Source organism: Apiospora phragmitis (assembly GCF_038363925.1).
Source record: "Apiospora phragmitis strain CBS 135458 chromosome Unknown utg000010l:1.0-9815664.0:1.0-9183399.0, whole genome shotgun sequence".
Taxonomy (NCBI): Eukaryota; Fungi; Ascomycota; class Sordariomycetes; order Amphisphaeriales; family Apiosporaceae; genus Apiospora; species Apiospora phragmitis.
This window is the reverse complement of record NW_027117409.1, coordinates 7344998-7369004: the sequence shown is the minus strand read 5'-3', so window position 1 is coordinate 7369004 and position 24007 is coordinate 7344998. Positions and strand designations below refer to the sequence as shown.

General features: G+C 52.5%; 6 protein-coding genes across 6 annotated transcripts; 1 reads left to right on the top strand and 5 right to left on the bottom strand.

The window, feature by feature from the left end:
• Positions 1-6287: 6287 nt before the first annotated feature.
• On the bottom strand, positions 6288-8820 carry PG994_012002 (alpha-glucuronidase; the record flags this gene model as incomplete). The annotated part of the gene is made up of 2 exons (XM_066863411.1): positions 6288-8023; positions 8091-8820. The coding sequence occupies 2 exons, from the start codon at positions 8818-8820 to the stop codon at positions 6288-6290; spliced, it is 2466 nt and encodes an 821-aa protein (XP_066712521.1).
• Positions 8821-9850: 1030 nt separating this feature from the next.
• PG994_012001 (phenol hydroxylase) lies at positions 9851-12310 on the bottom strand (the record flags this gene model as incomplete). Its single annotated transcript, XM_066863410.1, has 4 exons — positions 9851-10570; positions 10644-10924; positions 10998-11938; positions 12159-12310. 4 exons carry the CDS (start codon positions 12308-12310, stop codon positions 9851-9853), a joined length of 2094 nt encoding a protein of 697 aa, XP_066712520.1.
• A 777-nt stretch (positions 12311-13087) lies between these two features.
• PG994_012000 (Polynucleotide 5'-hydroxyl-kinase grc3) lies at positions 13088-15489 on the bottom strand (the record flags this gene model as incomplete). The annotated part of the gene is made up of 5 exons (XM_066863409.1): positions 13088-13494; positions 13688-14570; positions 14622-14918; positions 15121-15383; positions 15441-15489. 5 exons carry the CDS (start codon positions 15487-15489, stop codon positions 13088-13090), a joined length of 1899 nt encoding a protein of 632 aa, XP_066712519.1.
• A 659-nt stretch (positions 15490-16148) lies between these two features.
• On the top strand, positions 16149-18016 carry PG994_011999 (uncharacterized protein; the record flags this gene model as incomplete). The annotated part of the gene is made up of 3 exons (XM_066863408.1): positions 16149-16900; positions 16957-17270; positions 17325-18016. The coding sequence occupies 3 exons, from the start codon at positions 16149-16151 to the stop codon at positions 18014-18016; spliced, it is 1758 nt and encodes a 585-aa protein (XP_066712518.1).
• A 1262-nt stretch (positions 18017-19278) lies between these two features.
• PG994_011998 (uncharacterized protein) lies at positions 19279-19716 on the bottom strand (the record flags this gene model as incomplete). Its single annotated transcript, XM_066863407.1, has 1 exon — positions 19279-19716. The coding sequence occupies one exon, from the start codon at positions 19714-19716 to the stop codon at positions 19279-19281; it is 438 nt and encodes a 145-aa protein (XP_066712517.1).
• A 2240-nt stretch (positions 19717-21956) lies between these two features.
• Positions 21957-23970, bottom strand: PG994_011997 (uncharacterized protein; the record flags this gene model as incomplete). Its single annotated transcript, XM_066863406.1, has 6 exons — positions 21957-22390; positions 22475-22925; positions 23043-23129; positions 23355-23539; positions 23602-23683; positions 23851-23970. 6 exons carry the CDS (start codon positions 23968-23970, stop codon positions 21957-21959), a joined length of 1359 nt encoding a protein of 452 aa, XP_066712516.1.
• Between the last annotated feature and the right edge of the window lie 37 nt (positions 23971-24007).

The window sequence follows — 24007 nt, the reverse complement described above, 5'->3', positions numbered from 1 at the left end:
GAAAATTCCTGTTCTTTTCCCAGCAGGAAAATGCCTTGCATCGGGAAGGTTTCGCAACGTCGGAGAAAACCGGCCAAAGTCTTGGAAGGCGCCGGGTTTGTACTATGTGGCGTTTGTTGTAGAACGAATGGGGTCGGCCGGCCGGCTGAGGAGGACGAGAGAAAGAGGAACCGGTGCGGTGATACCGGGTGATCCTCGAACTTCATCCCGAGTTTCTAGGCTGCCACGGCCAATATGTAGAAAGGTGTGTAGTGGGTACACATAGCCTCCGGGCTTGTAAGTTTCAAGTGTCAATATTATTTCCCTAGTCTTCCTTCCCACTTATGTTTCAATGACGTTGCAAGTATGCATTGCATGTTGATGTCCTGTAGCAGCAGGCCGGCCAATCCACCCCATAGCTTAGAGCGCAAAGGCGGGCTCAGATCAGAGGCTAGTCGCCCATGATACCCTGGTCGTGGTATTGACGAGTATGCCACACTTCAAGATGGCCTCTGATGTGCGTGCACTCCCATCCATGTCTCGTACCTGCACCACTAGCCAGCCCCCCACCACCGCCTGCATCACCATTGCCCGTCGAGACATCAAATGCGAGTACGTCCCAGGTACAAAGACCGACCCCGCCGTTGCCAACTGCCCAGATTAGCGTCCTAAGGCAAGCCTGTCCTGGTCAATTGTCTATCAAATGCCAGGTCATCCAAAGTCCAAGTAAGAGATCCCGCGCTAGGAATCTAAGTAGCGTGGTGGTGTACACCCAGTTCATATATCTACACCCTTAGGTTCGTTACTAAATACCTGTCTACATATACTTCTATCAATACCATTCTACTTGACCTTACCTTACCGGCATTACCTCCCCCACCTCTTCCCCAAGTCAGGAGGTTACGCGCAAGGCGAAGGACGATCCTAGACCAGAGAAGTCAGAGTGGAACGATGTACCTATCCAACCAACACATCAACTGACGTTGTCTCAGCACAGGTTTGTAAGTCGTCGATGAGTAGGTGTACATCAAAAAGCCATCTTAAGGCGAATGAGCCAAATACTATTCGTCCCGTTATCTAGCATTTGCTTAATGTTCTGAGCTTAGTTTTCCATTCTCACAATCATCGACGAGTTGGGAATTACGACTGTGCGTAGTGTGTGTAGGTATGTCACCATGCACGGCAGTACTACTGTATGCAGATTTATTACAACCACCACACATGTGATGACGGGATGGATGCTGACCTGCCTTGCCTCCTAACTCCATAGCGGGGAACAATGTATCTAGGTACTGAGAGGGAAATTTTCATTACATACCACATCCCGAAGAGTAGGTATATGTAGTCTTGTATAGCAATACCGGCACCCACGCAACTGATGATGGTCTAGGGCGAGGTAAAAGCGGTACATGGAGACCAGGCGTCGTCGGCTCTTTTGTACATGTAGATAACCAACCGGGGCTCAACGGGATAGCTGCACCACACTCCTTGACGCCAATCTACAACGTTGTAGAAACACCCACCGAAGCTGATGTAAGCCCATGTGCAGATAGTCAAGTCCAGGATGACCAGTCCTCATCGTTCCACTCTGTATGTTTGCAATCCAGAATATTTCAATGAGTGCCTGCCTTATCTGTTTTAATTCTTGCCACACCCGCATGTAGTCGTCGTACACTTCGACTCTGCGATTTCGTCAGTGCCGTTGCTATGGGACCGGAGATAGTACCCGCATTCAGACAGTAACGTCTTAAAGCCATAGGGCGTCGTGTTGTACATAAGAGCCAAGAATAGGATTAGAAACCTTAGGTGTTTGTGAATGCTGTTTCTAGAGCAGCTTGCGGCTGATACAAAAGTCAATTGCAGCTGGTTCCAACCCGATCTATTTGGTCCATCCGGAAGTCTGAATGTTGCTTTTAAGTCTGCTTTTACTACTACGTAAAGCCTACCACGTAGGTCCCGTCCACTCTTATGGGACTCCAGCCTTAAGGGTGGAAATCTAGATGACAGATACCTAACTTACTGCCCGGGGCCTCTGCAGGGATAGCCCCTCACAACGACGGGATTAGTGGTACGGAGATCACTGCTTAGCGGCAGAGTCACTTAGAGGGGAGAGTCTGAAAGAGGTACTTTTCATGGACCTCCGAATCGACCATTTAACTCCAGGGCCATTTACTTTTTCCCCCTTCTTCTTCCATGAAGAAGAAGTTCCAACAAAGGGCACAAGGGTTCCCCTGTTCGCTTCTCAGAAGCGCTTCTGACGACGCAATTCCATAGACGCCCCTCTCCCCGTAATTGATGGAACGATGCCCGGGGCCAAGCGCGTGTGGGGGAAGACCCCTCCAGACTCCATGGACGGAGGATCGACTAAATGTACATTCGATAATTGGTCGTTTATTAGATACAGTTTCAAGGAATCGAACGAACCAACAAACAAACGAACAACCGGGGTGCTCATCTGGTCTGATCCGATATGTAGCGCACTCATTGGATAACCATAGATGGGATCAACGAAGGCCACCAAAACACACGGTATGTAAGTACATGTAGCCATATTTCTCTGTACGTTGAAGAGCCGTCATCGTTGTCTTCAGTTGTAGTCCAGCCAATAAGTTACTTGATGCGCGTGGTGTGTGTCGTCTCGCGCAAGCACCTCGACCGTTTTCGCATCAGTCAAAGCCACTGGCTACATGTATGTATGTGATATGTTTTGCCCTGCCCGTACGTGTCTGCTAAAAGAAACACACAGCTTCCTTGGCGCTGGCGACGCGATGGTAACTAGAAGAATGGGATGGCGCCTCAGCCCACCGAGAGAACAATACTCCAAGGATACTTAGCGGTCGCTGTCTTGTCTTTTCGACATAAGAAAAGGCTTAGGTTACCGTATCAAAAAGGAATGTGACCATATTACAAAAGCAAATCGAACAACAGATCCGATGCGAGTGTAATCGCATCTTGACATCCCGGCTTGACAGCACGACAGGGCCCGAGACCCTTGCCCAGCTGGTTGGAGGAGGCAGGGGTCGACTGCTACACAAGTGCGCAGCACCACATGTTGGCACACACACCATCAGCTCCAGCCAAAAGCCAGCCAGTCGATACATAGTCCGTAACAGTGAGGTTTTGTTTATGGCAGAAAACCCGTGATACCAGATACTGGTCTTCACGGAGCTAGTCTCTCGTCTTATACAAATGTGTTGCATCCGGACCATACTATCACATCCATTTGGGAGCGGATAGAGACAGGCATATAAGCTGAGATTTAAAATTGGAAAGGGAAAATAATAATCGAAGAAGGTATCCGGCCCGGCTAGCGGCTCCCAGCCCGCATAAATACCGATCTCCGTGGGCTTTAGAGCACAGGCTATGATCAGGCGCACCAGGGTTCGCTGATAGAAACTGGGGAGGTGTACCTCTCTAGCTCTGTGCCTTTTTTCTTCCTTTTTTCCCCCAGAGCCAAGGAATGGTAAGTACAAGACGATGGAGGCCCAGTCAGTGCCCCGTGATCACTAGACAGGTCTCTGCTTTGCCTGCCTACCTTGATTGCGCCTCTCTTCCTGCCCCAAAAGGCTCCCGTCCTGCCCGTCCTGCCCGTCCTGTCTGTTTTTCCCATGCACGACAGTAGAGGATGACTTGCCCAACTCATGGTGCTGCTGTACTAACAGTAATATATGTTGGTATATCATACGCGCGCCGGTGTATTGGGTATCTCGTATCTTTGTCAGTAATTGAACGAAAATTCGATTCCATAGAGACCTGAGCTTACACTGCAATGAGTTCATCAATCATATGTATCAAAGTAGCAATTTGTGTGTACAGAAGGCAGAGATGGGGACCGAACGAAATGCCACCATTGGCGAATTATTCAGATTTCCTTATTGGATATATTTCAAGCGGGAATTATTAGGTCGAAGATTCCACGCCTGCCTATCAATGGGATTGTGGTACCCGAATCGCTGTGCAGCGACAGAGTTCCATCCCCCATCCTCCATCCCCTGTTTCTGTGCCGACCTCTTATACCTAGCCGAGTGTGGGCACACACCCCCTACCCTACCTACCTTACATACCTCTTAGCTTCTTTGGGGAGCTACAGTGCTCGCAGGTTGGGAAGATCTCGGGTGTACCTACTCACACACCAGCTGCCCCGCGGTCGACGGTGGCCGCGACACTCCTCCTGCTTCCTGTACAAAAACAAAACTACGACGCTCACTACTTAACCCACACTACTTCCCGAGCTTGAATCTTTTGAATATACTATCTTCGCCCGGGGGTAGAGCGCCAGTATTTCTCAAAGCCCACCAAGTTCCCTAGAATAACCAGAGCACCACACTTCCACTTACCACTTACCTAGCCAACCGAATTTCCAGATAGCATCAACTACATGGTGACAACCTTCAGACACACTGGGACACAACAGGATCGCAACTTCCCTTTCGTCACCGCTTCAAACCCCTTCGAATCTGGACTCACTCGAATAATTCCACATCTTTACCACTTTCTTCAGATCTCCCAGGATATCACATCAGCGTCTTGTTACGCCCACGGCCAGCAATCGATGGTTGGTAGCAGCCTGCATAGCGCTGCTCCTCGCTACAAGTAGTACTTATGCCGTTGTCGACCGACGCAGTTCAGGGATCGTCGAGGTAAGTCGAGCATGTGTTGTCAATGATACGTTGTGGCGGCCCATGCGCACGTAACTGACAAGGCTTCAGTGTTGGAGGTGGCAGCGATCGGGCTCGAGAAGATGCTGGGCGGGGCAAGATCGAGCGAGCCGTTTCTTGTGGGCGTCGGTGTCGCCTATTGATCGACTCATCGAATCCGGATTAACTGGTGTTGCCCCCGACCATAACCGTGACCACTCAGCCTTGTTTCGTCGAGTTGACAATGTGATGAGGTTACAGCCGGTCCTTAGCGTTACTTCAACAGTTAGAAATGTAGCAACATCAACTGAGAGGGGTAGCCATAGCTCAGACACAACCGGCTCAACTCAAGGTGTGCAGATACCGCGGAGAGCTTCGGAGGGTGGTGCCAGCGACGCGGGCCAGCCCAGTCGTGATCGTCAGTCGTCTTAGTGAGCTGGGGTTGGTAGCATCCCTTCGTCCCAACCGAGTAGCATGGCTAACTTTGCGATATCAGCGCCATATAACAGACTGCCTTGTGAGCGACCCTGAAAGGGCAGTACCAAGAACCAGTGTAGCTTTACACTGGTTCGTGACTATGTTGGTCCGAACCGCGGGGCCTCGTTCCTGATGACCTCATCCATCATCGGTGGGTGAGGGGAGTTCAGAGGCAATGAGACAACGAGGGGATGAGATGTATGAGACATGATGGTATCAGGGTGATTTCTCGTCTCGGATGGCTTTGATATTCTTTCCCGGTGAAGTATGGATATTGGCAGGGCTGGGGACAATAAGAGAGAAGAGGAAAAGATGGAATATATGGTTGGCTGACCTGTCTTGAAAAGTCCGTATTATGTCACCTTGAGATGATCGGATACGAAGGGAAGAAGGAACTACTGTGGTAGTCCTCAGGAGTTCAAGCGTTTTAGGGATGTGTTTGTTGTTTGTGTGATGGATTCAAAAAACTTTTGTTGTCTATCAGGTCCTGGCAGAGAACGTTGCGAAGCGTGATAAGGGGAGGGGGGAAGAGGAGTGAAGCAGGTTGCAAGGCTTCATTGCGGCCATCTGCAAGAATTGCGAGGGAATGACCCGCCTAGATACAGTGGGTAGCGCGATGATACGGATGGGCGTGAAGATGCTGCAATGAATTGGGATGTCTCGATGAGACAAACTTGATTAATAGAGGGTGAGGTTGTTTTCATTGTTCGGTTGGGTTCTAATGGTGTCAACAAGATTGGCTCTGGCCAATCACATTCGCGCAATCCTCACCCCTCAACTGATGCAGTTGCTGTCAGCTGCAGGCCTTAAAAAGTACCAGCCAATCCCGCTTCTCATAGATCTCATCTCACATCTCACATCTCACATATATAATGCCGTAGCTTGACTTATCATCTGACTTCAATACTGGCAGGGCAAGTGTTCATGATACCTCAATTCATGGAGTGAGGTCTATATTCGTCCTCGTGCAAATGTCTCCTAATTCATCTTCGACAGACAGTCAATATAGATGGCTATGGATAATCTCCATCTAGTATTTCTTCCTTACGTGGCCACCTTCATCGCCAGTTGTTACGCATATGCTCTCGAATAAAGGCCAGCTATCAGTCATGCTTATTCAGAGACCGGATAAATCGCACAACGCACGATGGCTTCACTAAATAATCTTTATATACTTATGGCAGCTATAATCTATCAGTCTACAGTTCCAACAGGCAGCACCGACACGTAATCCAGAGGCGCCTGCTCGCCACCGTCCGGCTTCCCCACGATCTTCAGAACATCGCCCTTGGCAGCCTGCACGCCCCTGAAGTAGATGCGGGTAGCCGAGTGGCCGTCCGGGTAAGGCGACGGCGTGTATCCCAGCCTGTCCTCGTTATTCCCGAGCCAGGTACCCAGCGATTTGTCGTTTAGGAAGATCTCGTAGTTGGCACGACCACCCTGAACGTCAAAGTAGTTGACAGCGATGTCGTATGTACCGGCCTCGAAGCGCTCATCCAGCGTCGCTGTCGCAGTACCTGCCGCCGTCGTGTTGGAAGTGGTCCTGATCGCATGGAACCCAGAAGCCGTCTCGAAGGGGTCGACCTGAATGACGGTGTAGCCGTCCAGCTCCATATCCTCAGCTTCGATACGCCATGAGTGGTTTCCAACGCGACCCTGCTCATCTTTGATGCCCGACATGTTGAAGTAGAAGTCGTTGATGGCGTCGCGCCAGACCAGTGCGTGCCCCGCCTGGTATTGAAGTCGGAACGCGACCTCGTCGTAGCGTTCAGCGTCGATCAAGCCCTTCATGGCCTCCCACTGCTTAGGGAACGTCTGCGCCACCGCCGCGCCGTCGTAGTGCGCGTCGTAAAAGTGCTGTATGACCGTCTTACCCGACTTCAGTCGCTGGGTGTACGGCACATGGTGGAACCAGAGCAGCAGGTCGTCGGGAGTGGTCTCAATATCCTCGAACATATCTGCGACCTCAGGGGAGTACTGACCCGAGTAGCCCGTCCCATTCCAGACGGTGCGGTCCATGCCAATCGAATTGGCGTCCGCTCGCGTCCATTGGCCCCAGCCGTTGCCATCTTGCGACTGGGGCTTGGGCCCATAGTGGGGGCCAGTGATATCCGTCAGCGATTGTATGCCCAAATTGCCCGTGTAGTTCTCGTGGGCAGGCCAGGACTCCATGGACATCTTGGTGATGGTATCGATGATAGTCCGGTCCGACCCGAAAGTGAGCCGCGTCCAGTCTTCCAAAATAGCCACGTCATCGGACGTCGGTTCCCATGCCAGACGCCCGTAAGCATAGAAGTTGGACATGGCCAAATGACTACCCAACCAGGAGGTATTCGTACCAACGTTGACCACCGCAGCATACCCTGCGAGTTTTTGATTAAACCGCTCTCCAGAAACGATATTCCGTACCAAAGAAGGCTTATTGTCGACCTTCATATCAAAGTTCAAGATAGTCTTCCAAAGTGGCGGAAGATACACCAGATGACATTGCTGGCCGAGGTATTCCTGCGTAACCTGGAGCTCTATCACTGAACCTGTCTGCTCGAGATGGCCAAATAGGGGCGAGACGGGCTCGCGAACCTGAAAATCGATTGGACCGTATTTGATCTGCACTACGACATTGTCGTCGAATTTTCCATCAAGATCCCGGAAAAAGTCAACGGCAGCGTTCGCGCGATCCGCCTTCCAGTTTGTCTCGTTGATCGTGTTGTCGTAGACAAAGGCCCGGAACATAACAATGGCGTCTCCATGGGGCTTTATTGCACGTGCGAACAGGTTCGCGCCGTCGGCAAGAGTGCGGTTGTAGGTAAGGGGTCCGGGCTGGGATTCCGAGTTGGCCTTCACAAGGACGCCTGCGAAATCCGGGACGTGGTCGTGCAACTTTGTTGCAATGTCGTCCCACCACTGGATTACACCCTCATCCAGGGGGTCTGCGGTCGTGAGTTTACCGAGGGTGCGCGGGAGAGTCGAAGTTCAGCGAGATGCCCATTCGAACACCCCACGGCCGCATGGCGTCGGCGATACGGCCCAGGCCGGCCATGTTGGTCGAGTTTAGCAGGTTGACATTGGCGTTGACGTTGTTGACGATGATGCCATTGAGTCCAATCGACGCCATGAGCCGAGCGTACTGCGATACTCGCGTCAGATCTTCGACTATGAGACCTTCGGCGAAGAAAATAGACGGCCCCGCGTAGCCTCTCTCAATACTGCCATGTGTACCGGTGTCGTCCATGTTGTCCCACTGATTGACCCATCGAATCGGGGCGCTGGGGTTCGATTCGTAGGCAACCTCGGTGAAGTTACCCTGGGCCAGCACGGTTAGATACTCGAAAGTGCCGTATAGCGCACCTCGCTCGTTCTGGCCCACAATCTGGACAGAGTCGCTCTTGATACTGAGCCAGAAACCGTCGCCCTTGAGATCAAGCTCTGGCAAAGCACTGCCACTCGAGGTAAAGGCGTCGACAGTCCCGATGGTTATGCTAGAACCATTGGTGCGAGTGCTTGTTACCGCAAGGTCCTTGTGGAGGATCCCTAAGATACCCTTGTGCAGCTCCTGTCCGGCGGTATAGACGGGGCTGGTTTCCGTGCCATTGAGAGCCACGATAGCCGCAGGAATTGAGGCCGCTTTTCCAACGTCACATGGCAAAGCAGCGTAGCGAAGCCAGGCGTCAATGCCATTCTCTGCGGCTACGAGGCCGAGAGCCGTCAGGAGAAGGATAGGCCGCATGATGTTTGATTTGAACCCGGTTAAAGAGGCATACGATAACGACAACTACGGCGGGCGGTCGTCCCTCTTAAACCGAGTTGAAGCGGTGAAAGGCACCAGGGCCGCCAGCTCGCAATTGAGATCATCTCGTGTTGCCAATGCCATGTCGTGTCGCCAGGTCCATGACCAAGGACATTGGCCTTTAGGCTAAATCGCAAGTGTCGACTTGGGTCCTTGGTGAAATGATGGGTCTATTCGCTTCTGATGGAGACATGTTCTGCTGGAGTAGGACAACCTGGGGAATTCTTGTGGTAGCGAACCCCAACCTGAACAATTTTCAGTGGATGGTTTCCCCGCAATGAGTCGCTATTGGTGCCTTAATTCGTGCGGGGTTGGGGTAATGTGGGCGCCTGGGAAACACATCCCAGTCTCTACTCGCAGGGGTCATCGGTACGAGGGACCGACCGAACCTGCATGATTCGATCAAAAGTCGGTCCCCGGGTACGGGATGGTGCAGGCCGAAAGCTGTGTTTCTTCTATTTCCATACAGAGGTGAGGCATACCAGCTCTTGAATCAACGATGATACCGTAATCGTGTTGTGTTTACGAAACAAAAGGCGAACCATACAGAACAACTCAAAAAGAAAAAAAACAGGAATACAGTGACCGCAGAAGGAGTCGAACCCTCTTGCCTTTGAACATATTATAATGATACTACCGCTAGGCTATACCTACCCGGTCAAGGAAATCAGGTATCAATACGACATATAAACCATTGGCATGGAAATGTTGCTTGCTGTTGACGTTCTGGAACCCTGGGTATGAAGAACTTAAAAAGCGGGGGAGGGTCGGGGGCTCTGGCGGGTCGACGAGAACCCTCAAAATGCCCACTGAAACGTCTCCAGTGGATGGTAACACTCTTCTTACTTTAGAGGAAGGAGTTTGCATACTCAATGCATGCACGATCAGAAAAAATGATGTCTATATGTAGGATCCCAAGCACAATAAAACACCATGACCAGAATATCCAGGCCCAGCTGCTAGGTTATGATTACGCCATCCTCAAGACCTCCTCGAAATACTTCTCGATCTCGCCCCAACTCTCCTCGCCCAGCTCCGTAACCAACCCGACATAGCCATCCGGCCGCACAACGACGACCGCCCCCCTCTCCGGATCGACGCCGTACCCCTCGTACGCGCGCCCGTGGCCCTCGTGGTAGCTCTCGCCGTCGGCGAAGACCTTGTCGTAGTCCCAGCCGAGCTTGGCGTCGAACGGGTGGTAGACGTCGTGCAGGTCGCGCAGCAGCTCGACCGCGGCGCGCGGCGCGCGGTGCACCAGCAGCACGTCGACGACGCTGGGCGCGCGGTCGAGCCGGAACCGCGCCGTGCCGGCAAACGGGTTCGCCGCCGGCCCCAGCTCGAGGCGCGGCGCCCGCGCCAGCACCCCCTGTTCGAGCCGCGCGCCCAGCGCGTTGACCCGGTCGCGTGCCGCCGCCTGCGAGATGTCGCCCCCGAACACCCAGAGCCGGAACCGCCCGTCCGACGGCATCTTGTGGTGCAGCGTCCACTGGCGCGCGTCGCACTGCTCCACCACTTGGTAGGATGGGAAGCGCATGCCGGGTTTGCAGTGGGTCGCGGCCGACAACTTGCTCTTCGCTACCGGGCTTCCCTCGTTTTGGACCTCTTTGTCGCTTTCGAGAAGAAGCGCCTCCTCTGGAGGTTTGCAGACAAGAGCCGAGGGGCTATAGTTGACGCCCAACCCGCTCGTGAACTACACACTTGAGTATTAGCATCGAGGTGTCGGGGGCGGGGGTTTGCTATCGCTTCGAAGCGGAAGGACGTACCATGTGGCTCATATTAAAGGCCTTGCTAAACTCTTCCATAGAGACACCCGTCTCATCCAGAATGTCCTTCTGCGGTCGCCCGGAGAAAAGTCGCGAGAACTTGTGGTCAAACTCGATCAGCTCGTTCGCAATCTGTTTACGCTCCAGCTCGTAGGTTGACAGAATTTTACGCGGCATGATCTTTTTCGCTACCAGGCCAATCTTCCATCCCAGGTTGTATGCATCGGACATGCTGACATTCATGCCCTGGCCAGCCTTGGGCGAATGTGTGTGAACGGCATCTGCGCAAAGGTCAGTAAACAAGCGGAGCTGATGACGAAGATTTGGGTGCCCCAAATTACACGTTCAACTCACCTCCTGCTAAGAAGACTCTGTCACACTTGCTGAAGTGGCTGCCCACACGTTGTCCAATCTGGTACGCCGTCCACCAATCGCAGTAGTGATACTCTAGTTTGTAAGGACTAATGATCTTCTGAGCAGCCTTGAAGATCATTTCGTGACTGATCGTGCTACGGTCGACTCTCCCGCCCGTTGAAACCTCAGTAAGTTGGATATACAATCGAACCAGTCTGTTCTCACGAGGAATGATCATCAGACTGCCGTTGGAAGCGCTGTGAATCATACATCGTGTTCGAACATCAGCTGTCTTCAGGTTAGCCATTCGTTCTTGGAACAACAAAAGGTGGGTTTCGTCCGTGGAGTCAGGGGATTTGATAACCAGGGCAGGAGAACACTTACGGAAATCGGTGATGGGAACAATATCCATGACACCCCAGACGAAATCCGTCATCTCCCCCTTCATCTCGTACTTCGGACCCAGCGCCTTGCGCGTCCAGCTGTGCGCGCCATCGCAGCCAACCACATACTTGGCCTTGACCACCTCCTCCCGGACGTCCGCCCGGCCTTTGCTCTGCGCCAGCATGGCCCCGACATCGTCGCCGGCGAGGTTGCTCCGGAACAGCCCGTCGCTCAGGTTGCTCAGCTTCTGCGTCGGCGTGGCCTCGGCCTCGGTCAGGTGCCGCAGCGTGACGGTGACCGGGTGCGCGTCGTCGTCCTCCGCGGCCGCCTCGTCGACCTCCAGGGACGTCGGCAGCACCATGCGCTCCACCTTCAGGGGAGAGCCGGACGGGTCGGCCGGGTGAGGTACGACGCCGCGATGGCGTCCAGGAAGAAGGCCTCCATGCGCCCCTGGTGGAGCACCGACTCGGTGAAGCGCGACAAGCCGCTGATGTTGTCCGGGGCGCGCCCGTTGCGCTTGATGACCCCATTGGAGTCGGGGTTCCAGAAAGAAACCTCTATGCAAGGGGTTCGTTAGTTGCTGTGGTTCCTGGTAAAGGGGCACTCGGGGCGTATGCCATACCGATCAGATGGTTTCCTTCTTTCCATACGCGCTCCCTATGCCGAAGCTATCCAGTATTTCTAGGGTGCGTGATTGAAACCTAAGTAAGGTGTTAGTCGAAGGACCACACGTAGTGTCTGACGTGATGACCAAGGTGAAACGGGCAAGAAACTAACCCATCTGCCTGACCCGAGAACACCTTGTCGGTTCTTTTGTCTACGATTCGAGTCTTGATACCAAGGCGGGACATCCACAACGCCATCATAAGGCCGGCCGGACCAGCACCTACGATGAGAACATCGACTTCTGAGGTTGATCTTGACGCCATGTTGAGAGTTTTATGTCACGCCAATGCAGGGGAATGTGTAGTTCCTTATTAGATAAGTATCGGCGTCAGCGATGATGGGCGAACGACTGAATGAGATTCGCATTAATGGCACAGGGAGTATGAGTTGGAAAGAGCGAGCTTGACTATGGCAGCTTTAAGAGATGGTTCTTCAAATTGAATAGATATTACAATTGCAAAGAGAAGCAGATTTCTAACGCTGAATCATCATCACGAAACAGGCCAGCCAGGGAGTTCAAGTGCGGAGTAGCATCGTACCCGGGTAGCGGAAACATCCGAGAGCAAGAAACACGGGATTTAATTCGTACTCAGTATTCCATAACGAATGGGTCCTCCACGAGCCAGAGATACACCAGTCAGGCACTATCAGGTCTCCTCGGCCAGAACTTGGTCTTGAACTTGAGGGCTTGTGGGAGGGTTCTCAGCAGGCCGAGGGTTAGGTAAGGCGAGGATCGGTCATGAGAAAGCATGACTAAGGCGGGGGAGGGAGCAGGACGTGGATATGGCGGCGGGGCCAAGTATCGCGTCCGCTAGAAAAGGCGGGGTACCTGGAATGGCGATGATGGAAGCTTGCAGGTAATAGCAGATCAGCGTGTGTCCCGTTACACTGCATTTACCGCTGCATATGTATATCAGGTATATGCATGTGCCATGTATGTAGGAGACAAAATCCGAATTGTATATCCGAAACTGAAATCCGTTCTTGATGTTCTCGAAAGCATTTCTGTTCTTGGCTGATTCAGCGATTATCAATTTCATTCATTCTCCAGTGGCCCCGGTCCGGCCAAGATCCCGTCGCACCCTCCACACCTTGGAAGCCGCACCCCTTTTTTCATCGCCTCGGAGCACTTCAATCCAAGGAGTGGAAGTAGATACGAGGTCAACTTCCTCCTGTTGTTCTTCTTCAATGAAGGAAGGATTAAGCTCTTCGTCATCCTCTACCTCCATTATGTCTCCGCTGCCATTATCGCCCGTGGACTCGGTACGCGAACCATAGTACAAGTCTTCTGTGTACGCCCAGCTCGGAGGATCGAACTTGCCACTAACAAGCACAACCTGGCCTTGCTTCTCATTGATTTCTTCAATCTTCTCTTCCGAGATAGGTGTAAGAATCTGAAGAATATTCCTTTCAACATCGATGCCCCAACCAAAGCAAGCCCGATAGTCTGCGAATACTTCGGGTCCAACGTAGTCGCGACATTAATGAAGGGCAAGCCTTCAGGAGTCGTCACGGTAGCTGGGCCTTGGTTATTATAGGGCGACTGGGTTTCTGCGAGGAATCTAGGTCCATCGCATCTTCGGAGAGTCCATATCGGAATGCCAATGGGCTTTCGATTTCAACTACAGCCAGAACGGTACCATTGATAGCATCAGCTAACAGATTGGGTGGTGTCTGATAACCATAGCACATGATCCCCATAATCCCCCGGGAGGGACCGGAGTATTTGATCTGCCATGGGGCAACCGTCGTCAATGGGCTAACGTTCCATGAAGGGTGGACCTTTGGTGCATTGCTTGCCTTGCTTTCCGCATGGAAATAAGACATCGTCTGCATTGTACGTAACTGTGCGGCTGTTCTCGAACTGTTTTGTGTTGTTTGCGACGGAAGTTGCGTGAATGAGCCTTGATGTATGCTCTCTTGGAGGCTTCTCACGATATCAACAGGACCTGACGCCATATATACCAGGTCAGTCGGTCGCAATGCATCAACAAGCGACGTGAGAAGATCGAGCCCTATGCCTTGCACCCAGCCGGCCGTATTGATCACCAGGGGCAAGTTGCCCAACCGGTTACGGTAGTGGTTGAATAGATCGATAGCGGCTAATATGTACAGACTCGTGTCTGAGGCTGGAGACATCGAAGCAAGCGTATGAGACCGTAGGATGTTGACACCGGAGCCAGGCAGGGGCCGGCAGAAAGACGGCCCAAGTAGTGGCTCAGTAACATGTACAAGACCAATCTGCCCTGCAATGCAGTACTCTGGTTGTCCTGGATCCAAGTCCAACACAACAATACCCTGAGCGTGCCGCCTCTTGGAGCTAGTAGTGTAGTAGGTAAGGAGATTATTAGTCAGTAGCCTTCCGAAAGTCGACTTGCCGGATGATTTGGGGCCAGTGACCATGACAGACACTTGCTTCGACCGTGATGCAGCCACCAGCTCATCGATCTTGCGGTTCCATTCAGGTGGCGATACGAGGTCAAACAACGTAGCCTTTTTGGGTCCGTCGGCAGAGGTGAAGAGCTATTGTTGTTTAGAGGCCAGTTTCATTAAGGGGGTTTCGGGGACGCTTACAAGTTCAAATGTTGGCCTTGGCTGTCTGGTTTTCCCATTCGTATCTGCTACGGTGTCATCGTTCCAGATGCGTCGAAAGAGGGGAGATAGCCTTCCCATCTTCCCGAGACTTTCAGCAGCCGGATGAGGCGCCAATTCGATGGCGGCCTCATCTGGACATCGTAATACGGGCAGCGCATAGCACTGCGGAGCACAAACCCAGTGAGTCTTGTCCGTTGACGCTTTCAACAGAGCTCCATTAAGAGTGACCTCGCCAGAAACAACTCGGACATCATAGTTGCCAAGTATAACAAGACGCTAATTTGGTCAGCTCAGCGCGGGCAGATGGTTCAATTGCTTCTTACCTCTCCTCCGGATAGTTGCAGATGGAGCTTCCCTCCCCTTTTTCTTTAGGTTGGTCTTGGTTGGCTGAAAATTGGAAAGGCAAACCACAGGTGCGGAGGAGCTCTTTTCTGGCGTAGTTGGCTCTGGATTGGCGGTTACTACAGGAATCTCGTACGCTGTCCCTTGCGCCAGCCGGGTCATCCTGATCCCGATCATCCCGAGGGCTATCGCCAGGTTCTTCTGTTGCCACCGTTGCTGCCGCCGATGTCTGCTTCTGGGGCGACCGCCTCCTACTACGACGGACTTTCTTTTGACTCTCGGCCTCTGTAGTGGCAGCAGCAGCTGTAGTAGTGGTGGTGGGTGTGACCGGTGCTTCCACTGGGGTTTCATCAACTGCAGCAGCTCTTGCCTGCCTCAGCCTCGCGAAAGCGCTTAGAACTGACACACACTGTTAGTGAAGTGGTAATATATGTAGATGATCAGGAGAGTTATTACCTTGTGGTTGTTCCGCAGTCTCCAGCTTCCGGCGTTTGTTTGTAGCCATAGCTAGCCCACTGCCGATTGAATAATACTTGTTTCTAGTGGACAATCGGCTTTTTATTCCAATATTCTATGGCAAAGATGCAGTGCACGTTCACAGTCAATGGACGGCGGCCAGGTATCCGATGCAGGTGCGTTCCGTGGATGAATAAACCTATTGTCCAGCAAAATTGGCTAGACAGTGGGGCCTTCTCGAGGTCTGGCAAGTTTCCTATTTTTCATGTCCAATTCACATCACTCAACATTTCTATTGAGGGAGCATATTGGCATAAATAATACCTGCACTATATGGTTTATATTATTTCCTGAAGTGTCATTTATAATAAGTAAACATGAACGTAAAGACTTACGTGAAGAAATGGTAATCGTGTAGTATAATAGGTGGTTGGTTCAGCAGCTATTTGGGAGCCTCTTTATCTCCGGTGGACCCTGGATTTTTCTCTTAACCTTAAAACGCGTATTTAGTCACCAATTGAACGCGACGAATTGGAGCCTCCAAAAAATTATTTTCGGCGGAGCTGAACTGCATCTAGCAAATTCACGTCGCAAAGCTTCATCCCCCACACTCCATTGCGACAACGCGAAAGGAAAGTGCACACTTTCGACAAAGACCACTTCCCGTCGGTGAGATCCCATCCGACCCAATCGCCGCCACTCTTAGCTATGGCTCCCAAAAGCGCCCTCGGCTCGCTGAGCAAGATGGCCAAGGACATCAAGGGCTCCAAGGACGCCAAAGCGGCCACTTCGTCGCAGACGCGTGCCCAGGCCCCCAAGAGCGCCAGCCTAGCTGTCGACTCTTCCGACGAGAGCTCCGACGACGACAGCAGCGACTCTGGCAGCGACGACGAGCAGAAGCTCCAGGCTCTGCGCAGCAAGTTCCAGAAAGCCCCTGCCACCAAGAAAGACGCCAAGGTCAATGGCGTCGCCGCGAAGCCCACGACCGCTGCGGCCACCAAGAAGAAGGACGACGCATTCAGCTCTGGTACCAGCTCTGAGTCTGGCTCTGACTCGGAGTCAGAATCAGAATCGGAGAAGAGCAAGGCCAAGAGTGACGCAAAGATGACCTCCAAGAGTGCGCCCAAGCCTGCTGCGACAAAAGCCCCTGCCAAGGACGCCGAATCGAGCGAAGAATCGAGCGACGAATCGAGCGATGAGTCAAGCGAAGACGAGGAGAGCGAGAAGGAGCAAGCCGGCGCCAAGGTTGCTGCCCAGAAGCCCAAAGCTGCGCCCTTGAAGCCTACCTCTAAGCCTGCGCAAACATCCAAGGCTAGCGCGGCCAAGAAAAATGACACGTCCAGCGATTCCGAGTCGGATGATGAAGGAGCTGATCCTATGGCTATAGACAATGCCGAGGCTACTGTAGCGCCGCAGAAGGCGACGCGCGCCGATGCTGAAGTCCAGTCGCAGAACGAAGGGTAAGCAGATTCTAAACCCTGCAACCTCTTCAGACGCTAGCTAATACTCGTCACAGCGGTCGACCTGCATGGATCAACAACTCAGATTTCATGATTCGCAAGGCTTCGTCCGAGAATCCTGACAAAGAAATCGTAGATTTCCTGAGCAAGAGTAACCTGGAGGGAAAGCAAGTCTGGTACTTCACTGCGCCTGCTTCGCTACCCATCACTGTTTTGAAGGATATGGAAATCGACCTGAGCAAAGCTCAGTCTGGCGGCCCCTTGCTACAGCACGCTGGCGATGCCTATGGTATCGACCTTGAGCCGTATACTACCAGTACCCAGATCCAACTGGTGATCCCGGCTAAGGGAGGAGATCAGTACAAGCAGCGTAAGTTTCAGAAAAGAATGCACTATCACTATCTTTACTAACATCAGCCTACAGCTAAACGCGCCATTGATTCGATTGTCCACCTCCGTCGCATTGCAGAGTTCGGCGGTGACAGCAATGTCAGCGCAACGGCTACCGAGGAGTATGTGCGCCAGTCCAGACCCGCCAGAGAGCAGCCCCCGAATCTGCGGCCTCGGTTCATGCCCATTGGTGTTCCTACGCCCAAAGCCCCTGCCACAACACAAGCCAAGGCCAAAACTACCAAGGACAAAGCTGCTCCCGCTAAGCAATCGAGCACCTCGGAGAGCTCTTCGTCAGGTAGCGATTCGGATGTGGACATGGCCGATGCCCCGCCCCCTAAGCCGGCTTCCGCATCCAAAGCCAAGAACACCAAGTCGGCTGCGACGGCTGTTGGCAGCAAACGTAAGCAGCCGTCCGACGATGACAGTAGTGATAGCAGTTCCAGCAGTGAGGACAGCAGCGAGGATGAGAAGACTGCCAAGCGCACAAAGACGGCGGCTTCGAAGACTTCTGCTTCCAAGGCAAAGGCGTCGAAGGCTCCGCAGTCCACTCCGGTACCTGCCCCTCCTCAGTCTTCAGGTACTCTCCCGACCAGCACTCCCTCCAAGACTCCTAGCACCTCGCAAAAGGCCAAGAGCAAGAAAGATGCAGTTCAATCGGCCAAGAAGTCCAAGAAAGTCTCAACAACTCCCATCCCAGTCCCTATGATTGGTCGAAGCAAATAGAATTCTTCCTCACCATCAAAGTCTGGGAGTGGTGACAAATCGGCACGGCCATCTGGTTCTGGAGTATCTCAGGAATCCGCGGCGTCCCCGAAGACTGCAGGGCCAGTAGAGGTTGAAGGCAGTAACAAGAAGTCGCAAGAACAAGACGGCTACGCCACAGCCCCGGGAGGCAAGGAGCAGGGAGATAAGAAAGACAACAGAAGTAAGAAGAAGAAAAACCGAAGCGGCAAGAATGCAAAGCGGCTTGAAAAGGAGAGTTAGGGTCTTTTGGGCATTCAGGCGTTTTGAGGATTTCCACCATGCATGTGGCTCTTTGCTTTCGGTCAGGAAGTCACCATCATTTTTGGCGTTCACTGTAATGATTATTGTTTCTCAGGGGGCTAGACAGTTGAGTTCTCGTCTGCCTTAGCGGATACCACAGGAAGTGCAATAAAAGTTGCGTATGTATATTACAATACCCTTCCCAGTTCGTACGGCATTTTGCCACGTCTTTGATCTCGAGGCAGCTCTTCATGCGCTGTTGCCTGTGTTTTGTGTGTAATGTTTGGGTCGAGATCACACGATTACTCGTGTCAAGACATTCCAAACTCCATCGAGACTTGGTTGATCATGATGGGTATGAGAGTCTACAGGCGGACATGTTTTGGTTTGGCAACGAAACCTCGTGTTTCGACGAGATGTTGCAGTTGCACGCATGTATGACCCTCTTCTCTTATCCTATCCTCGTCTTTCCATGAGGCTAGGTTAGTGCAGGAGTGTGAATAGCTGATGGACACGGTTCTGGCCATCTCAACCGGACAGTTGCTCCGTCCACGTGCGAGAGAGATGAAGAGCAGGAAGTCCGTCATACACAGGAAGGGGGTAGCAGTGTAGTGGACAAGGCGACGAGGTCTAGACAATAGCCAAGTTCCCACAATGACGTTCACAGTTGAGCCGTGCTTCAAGAAACCGTTGAAGATGGATTCGGGAGGATGCAGAGGGGTCCGCCTGAGGCCAGACACGGCAGTACATTAAAGGTTCATGTCAGACCGTCTGCCGTGAACCAAGTGCCAGGTAGATAGATGCGGTCCACAGCTCCATGTATCAGATAAAGCTGACTTTTCAAGCGAGCCAGCGAAGGGACAGTGCGGCCTCATTACAGAAGCCCATTATACTGTGGACGCGACGTTATTTGCATTGACCCCATAAGTCAGAGCCTGTACATAGTCGTAGGGTCCAATATATGAATATAAATAAGTCGCGGTCCAGTATAACAAATGGACTTAGGGGACATCTGTAGCGGAACTCGTCCAAGTGTCGAATGCCAAAGTGTTGTTATTAAGCCGATATATGCCAGCATCCCCTAGCTTCATCTCAACTCCAGACTGCACATTTCTCGAGTAGCATCGGCGCCAGGTGCTAAATTCAGGCCGCGTACCAGCGTTGTAGTAAGCCCTGTTGGATGGATATTCTGCATTTGCCGACAGTTCTGCCGACACCAAACTGTCGAAAGGGGGGAGAAACCGTTGAACGGCGTTTCCCGCCTCATTCTTGGCACGTGGTGTAGGCCGTACGTGGAAAACGGGGACGGGTGTCCGGTCCACGACGGCGTTAGATTGCGTTTGTCGCCGCATGACGCTGCGCCTCTCGTGGGATCCTGTCGCGGCTGGCCGTAATGTAATAGTAAAGTTAGGCGCGGTAGAGCTCGTGGAATGAGTCATGCCGTGGTGTATCTATGCCTTGAAAGCGGCCAGCCCGTAATGATATCGAACAAATTCTCGCCTCAATAATGACTGCATTACCTGGCATGTAAGGCGTCAACAAAGCGTGAAGTCGGAATTACAATATTTCATACTACATAGCCGTTACCCACACGTGGCGACGCACAGTCACTCAACCTCAGGATCTAGGATCTAGGATCTTGCGTGCTGTACAGTACACACTCCCGCACGTAGCTCGCTTGCGTTTGCTCCACAAGCCACACAAGACACCGAGAACACCGAGACGTCGAGCAAAAGCAAAAAGGAAAAGCAAAATGCCCGCGACTGCCTTCGGTGGCGCTGCCAAGAGGCGCCTGGGCGGTGACCAGCGCCGACGCAGAACGTCACGACGATGCGTTCTATGCGGCGGCCAAGAAGCGGCGCGGAGAGACGGCGGAGCGGGGCGAGGGACCCCTACACCGATTTCATGCGCAGGGCGGGTGGCTGGCAACATGCCCACTGCGAGAAGCTGTGGCGCAAACTGACAGGCAAAAGAGAGGCGCCGGCAGCACGCGAGCAGTAGCAGCAGCAGCGAGAACGACGGCGGCGAACATGGCGGCAATGTCCTGATCCCACCTTTGGTGATCTGTGCGCATCACATATTATTTGATATAGTTCATCACCCGCAAAAGGAATCTGGAAGAGTCCAAAAGCTCAAAGGCAAGTAACGGATGACGGTGATGGCACACATAGTGAGTCTTGAGAGAGAGGCCGGCATACACTGTGCCTGTACGTAGGTAATTAAGTATGTCTAAGTACCCCGTGTATGTACTTCTCACATAGCGGAACCAAGAGCCCCGAGGCTAGAAGCGATGGAACTAGGATACTCCAGGATCAATCGTACAATTTTGCCGCTAGGGGGAGGGGGGAAGGGGGAGGGGGCCATAGAAAATCGCACCACGATTGCGCAGCGACTGGGGGAGGAATACAGAGCCAGCAGCCAGTCCGCCTCCCTAATACATAAGCATTGCACAAGCAAAATTGGCGCAAATGCTTGATAAGTCTTGACTGCATGTGATGAGCGGAGTTGATGGCAACATATCGATGAGCCGCCAAGATACCCGTCCGAACGACTGAAATTTGCGAAACTGGATCAGCCTCTGTGCCCGACATACCTGTCTGTCTGTCAATGCCCGACATGGCAGGTGTCAGCAAGCCGCCAAGAGCTTCTGGCTCTTCCAGAGTCCCACCAGTCCATCTCCACTTGTGGAGTATCAATGATATGTTTCATGTCCAGTAAGGGAAAAGAGCAGGGGATTGGAGGGGAGGCGAGCTGGCGAGGACGCTGGGAGGAGGCTGAACAAGATCCCGGATTTCGGTTACTGGTATTACTGCAGGGGATCGCAGCAGCCATCGCGGATATAGGTGCCGGAACAGGATTACCGCGATGGGGAATACGATGGCCCGATCCACCGCATCACGATGTTGTAGTGCTTACACAACGCACTCATAAGCGGCGGTTGCATCCCGACACCAATAACGCTCCCGCCGTTATAGCTACTACCCATTCAGGTGGGTGACAAGAATAAACTTACCGCGAGATGGTTCGATCAGTTCAGCTAGCGATAACGGTACACATATGAGCCCGGGAAAATAAAAGAAAAGTACAGAGTAATTCTTTAAGAGAAAAGGTATATCAAGGTAGTTTTTTCGATATTTAATAATTTCGTTGTTCTGTTGTTAGCTACCGATAAAATAAAGGGTGAATACGAGAGTACTTCGACTTACCTATCGTTGCAGTTACATCGCCGTTCCCAACAATTCTTTCTTCGGATTGAAGCCCGTGTCGATGAGACGAACTGCTGCCAATCCCACTCACCACCTCTGCTGGTACCGAGCCTGAGGTCGGGGTTTGTGTCGGGGCCTGTCGTGCGTGGTAGGGAGAGTGGGCCACTGGTAGCCATGGGCCTTTGTGCGTGAATGAACACTGCGATGATCTATGTCTATCGTAGCTATGTCTTGTCTGGTGGAGGGATAAATTATATACGTTGAAGAAAATGAGTGAGTTCTGTAGTGACCACACCGGTCTTGGTCGTTGTCATGCCTGCCATAATGTACCCTCCAGATCTGGGACGTGTATTCCGAGATTCAAACGCCTTTTGCCCCATGAAACCCTATAGATGAACCCTTTCGCCGCCGAGCCGCAGCAGTAGCAAAAATGATGATAATAGAACACAAAATAGTACAACAGATAACGAGGATCAGATCGCTCGACCAGTGGTCTCAATCACCATCTTCTCGTGGTCCTGCCAGGTAGAGGACTGCTGGCGCTGCAGCGTCATCTTGCGTGTGGGTCCGGCGCTGTCGGCCTCGACCCGCCGGTCGAAGCCCACGAGGTGTTCATCGCTCTCGTTGCCGGCCGGGTTGCTCATGACAACCCACTCCTGCTTCACCTGGATCTGGGTGCCGCCGCCGCTGCTGCTGGTATCACCCCGGCTCTTGAGCTTGTTCATGGACGACAGCTTGGACGCGGGGGAGAAGCTGTTGAGTGCGTAGCTCGACTTGTCACCCCGTGTCGTCCCGAACACTTTTGGGAACACCAAACTGAAGAGCGAACGGATCGCCGGCATGCAAGCGCAGATGATGCCTACGGGTACCTCGATCGTCGACCAGTATCCAACTTCGACGTAGTCCTCTGTAGATTGTACGTTATCAGTATCAACTCGTGCGTTGCGTGTAAGGGGTAGGTTCAGGGGTGTTCTTGAGGATCTGCACTTACGAGTGACATTCTGTGTTGTGCCGAACATGATCAAGGATCGTAGTCGGATGATGCTGACGAAAGTGACGAAAAAGCCCACAGCAAACATAAGCACAATCTGCGCCTTTTTCTTCATCGACATGGAAAGCTGGAAAAGCGAGGGCAACGGTAGAATGATCGTGGCCAGATCCAACGCGATGTTGACGCCGGCGGCCGACCAGCCGAGGACGTTGATGCTGATGCACTTGGCCTTGTACTCGCCGTCCCAAAATAGCCAGGCGCCTTCGATCGGCTGGCACTGAAACGCCAGCATAAAGTCGTAGGTGAGAGCGTACACCAGGTTCAGCCCGATAAGGACATATGCGACGTTTCGGAACCAGCGGGCTGGGAAGACCTTCAAGTAAAAGCATAAGATGGATACTTTGGTGAGGGCGAGAGATGTAATGTATATCATCTCATCCCAGTAATACAGCTAGAATAGATGAGATGATGGGTTAGCAATGCAACTCTCCGCATGGTATTCATCCCATCCTCCTCTCCCACAAAAGAGCAGGGGACGAAGGCGTGGTGGAAATCTAAAGTAACTCACGAAAAGGATATCGTTGATGCCCTCGAACGAGACATTCCACATGTCCAAACCGAGGCCATGCTGAGACACTATGATTGCTTGGTCAGCCTGCGTTCTTGTAATAAAAGTGGCATGCTACAATGCGTTTCACAAGAATCCGGGAAGGGGTTGACCCACAAGGTACGGAAATGGCACATAGTGGCACCATCAAGGCCTGTCAGAAAGTAGTCAAGCGTTAGCAAACCAGCAATTCTTTTGGAAATCCGGGAGAAAGAAGAGACGACGACTGATCTCCCGATGTAAAAGGGGGGCCACAGCAGGACTGAGACGTACCACCGCGGCGCACATGAACCAGTCATCGAGACCCCAAGCGTGGGTTCCGACGTAAAGTCGGGCCAAGCAGCGAAGGAAGAATGCAGCAAGGCCGATGGCACCAAATACAATCCCGAGGATCCAGACCAGCGCGGTTCGGTCCTCGCCCTTGATGCCGCAGGTTTGGGTCGAATACCTTTTCGTGACTGAGATGGAGGTCAGTCTAGATCCCTCCTCAATAACGTGTGACATAGGCAAAGTCACTCACGCAACGCGTCTTTGATCGTGCAGTTTTCTGTGACGCACAACTCGATGGCGTTGTTCAACGGGACGTTGGTGCAGATACAAGTCTGGTTCGTTGGGGCACATAGTCTTGTCTCCATCAGTGTTGTTTTTATACATGCTGCCTGTTTTTATGATTTCGGGTCAGTCGAGACTCTTTATTTCAAACAGAGCGATAAAACTGGTTGAGTGATAGTGACTCTGAGTTCATGAAAGGACTGCTGGGCTCACTCACGCCGCAAAGGGGAGGTGCCTCGACAATGTCAGCCTTGGCCGCCATGACGACGTCTGACTTGACTGCCACGGCAGACTGGGCGGTGATGGCAGCCAGAGCTACAAAGGCTGAGAACCGCATCCTGAGAATTGATTGCTGCTGTCCGCTTTCCGGTGGT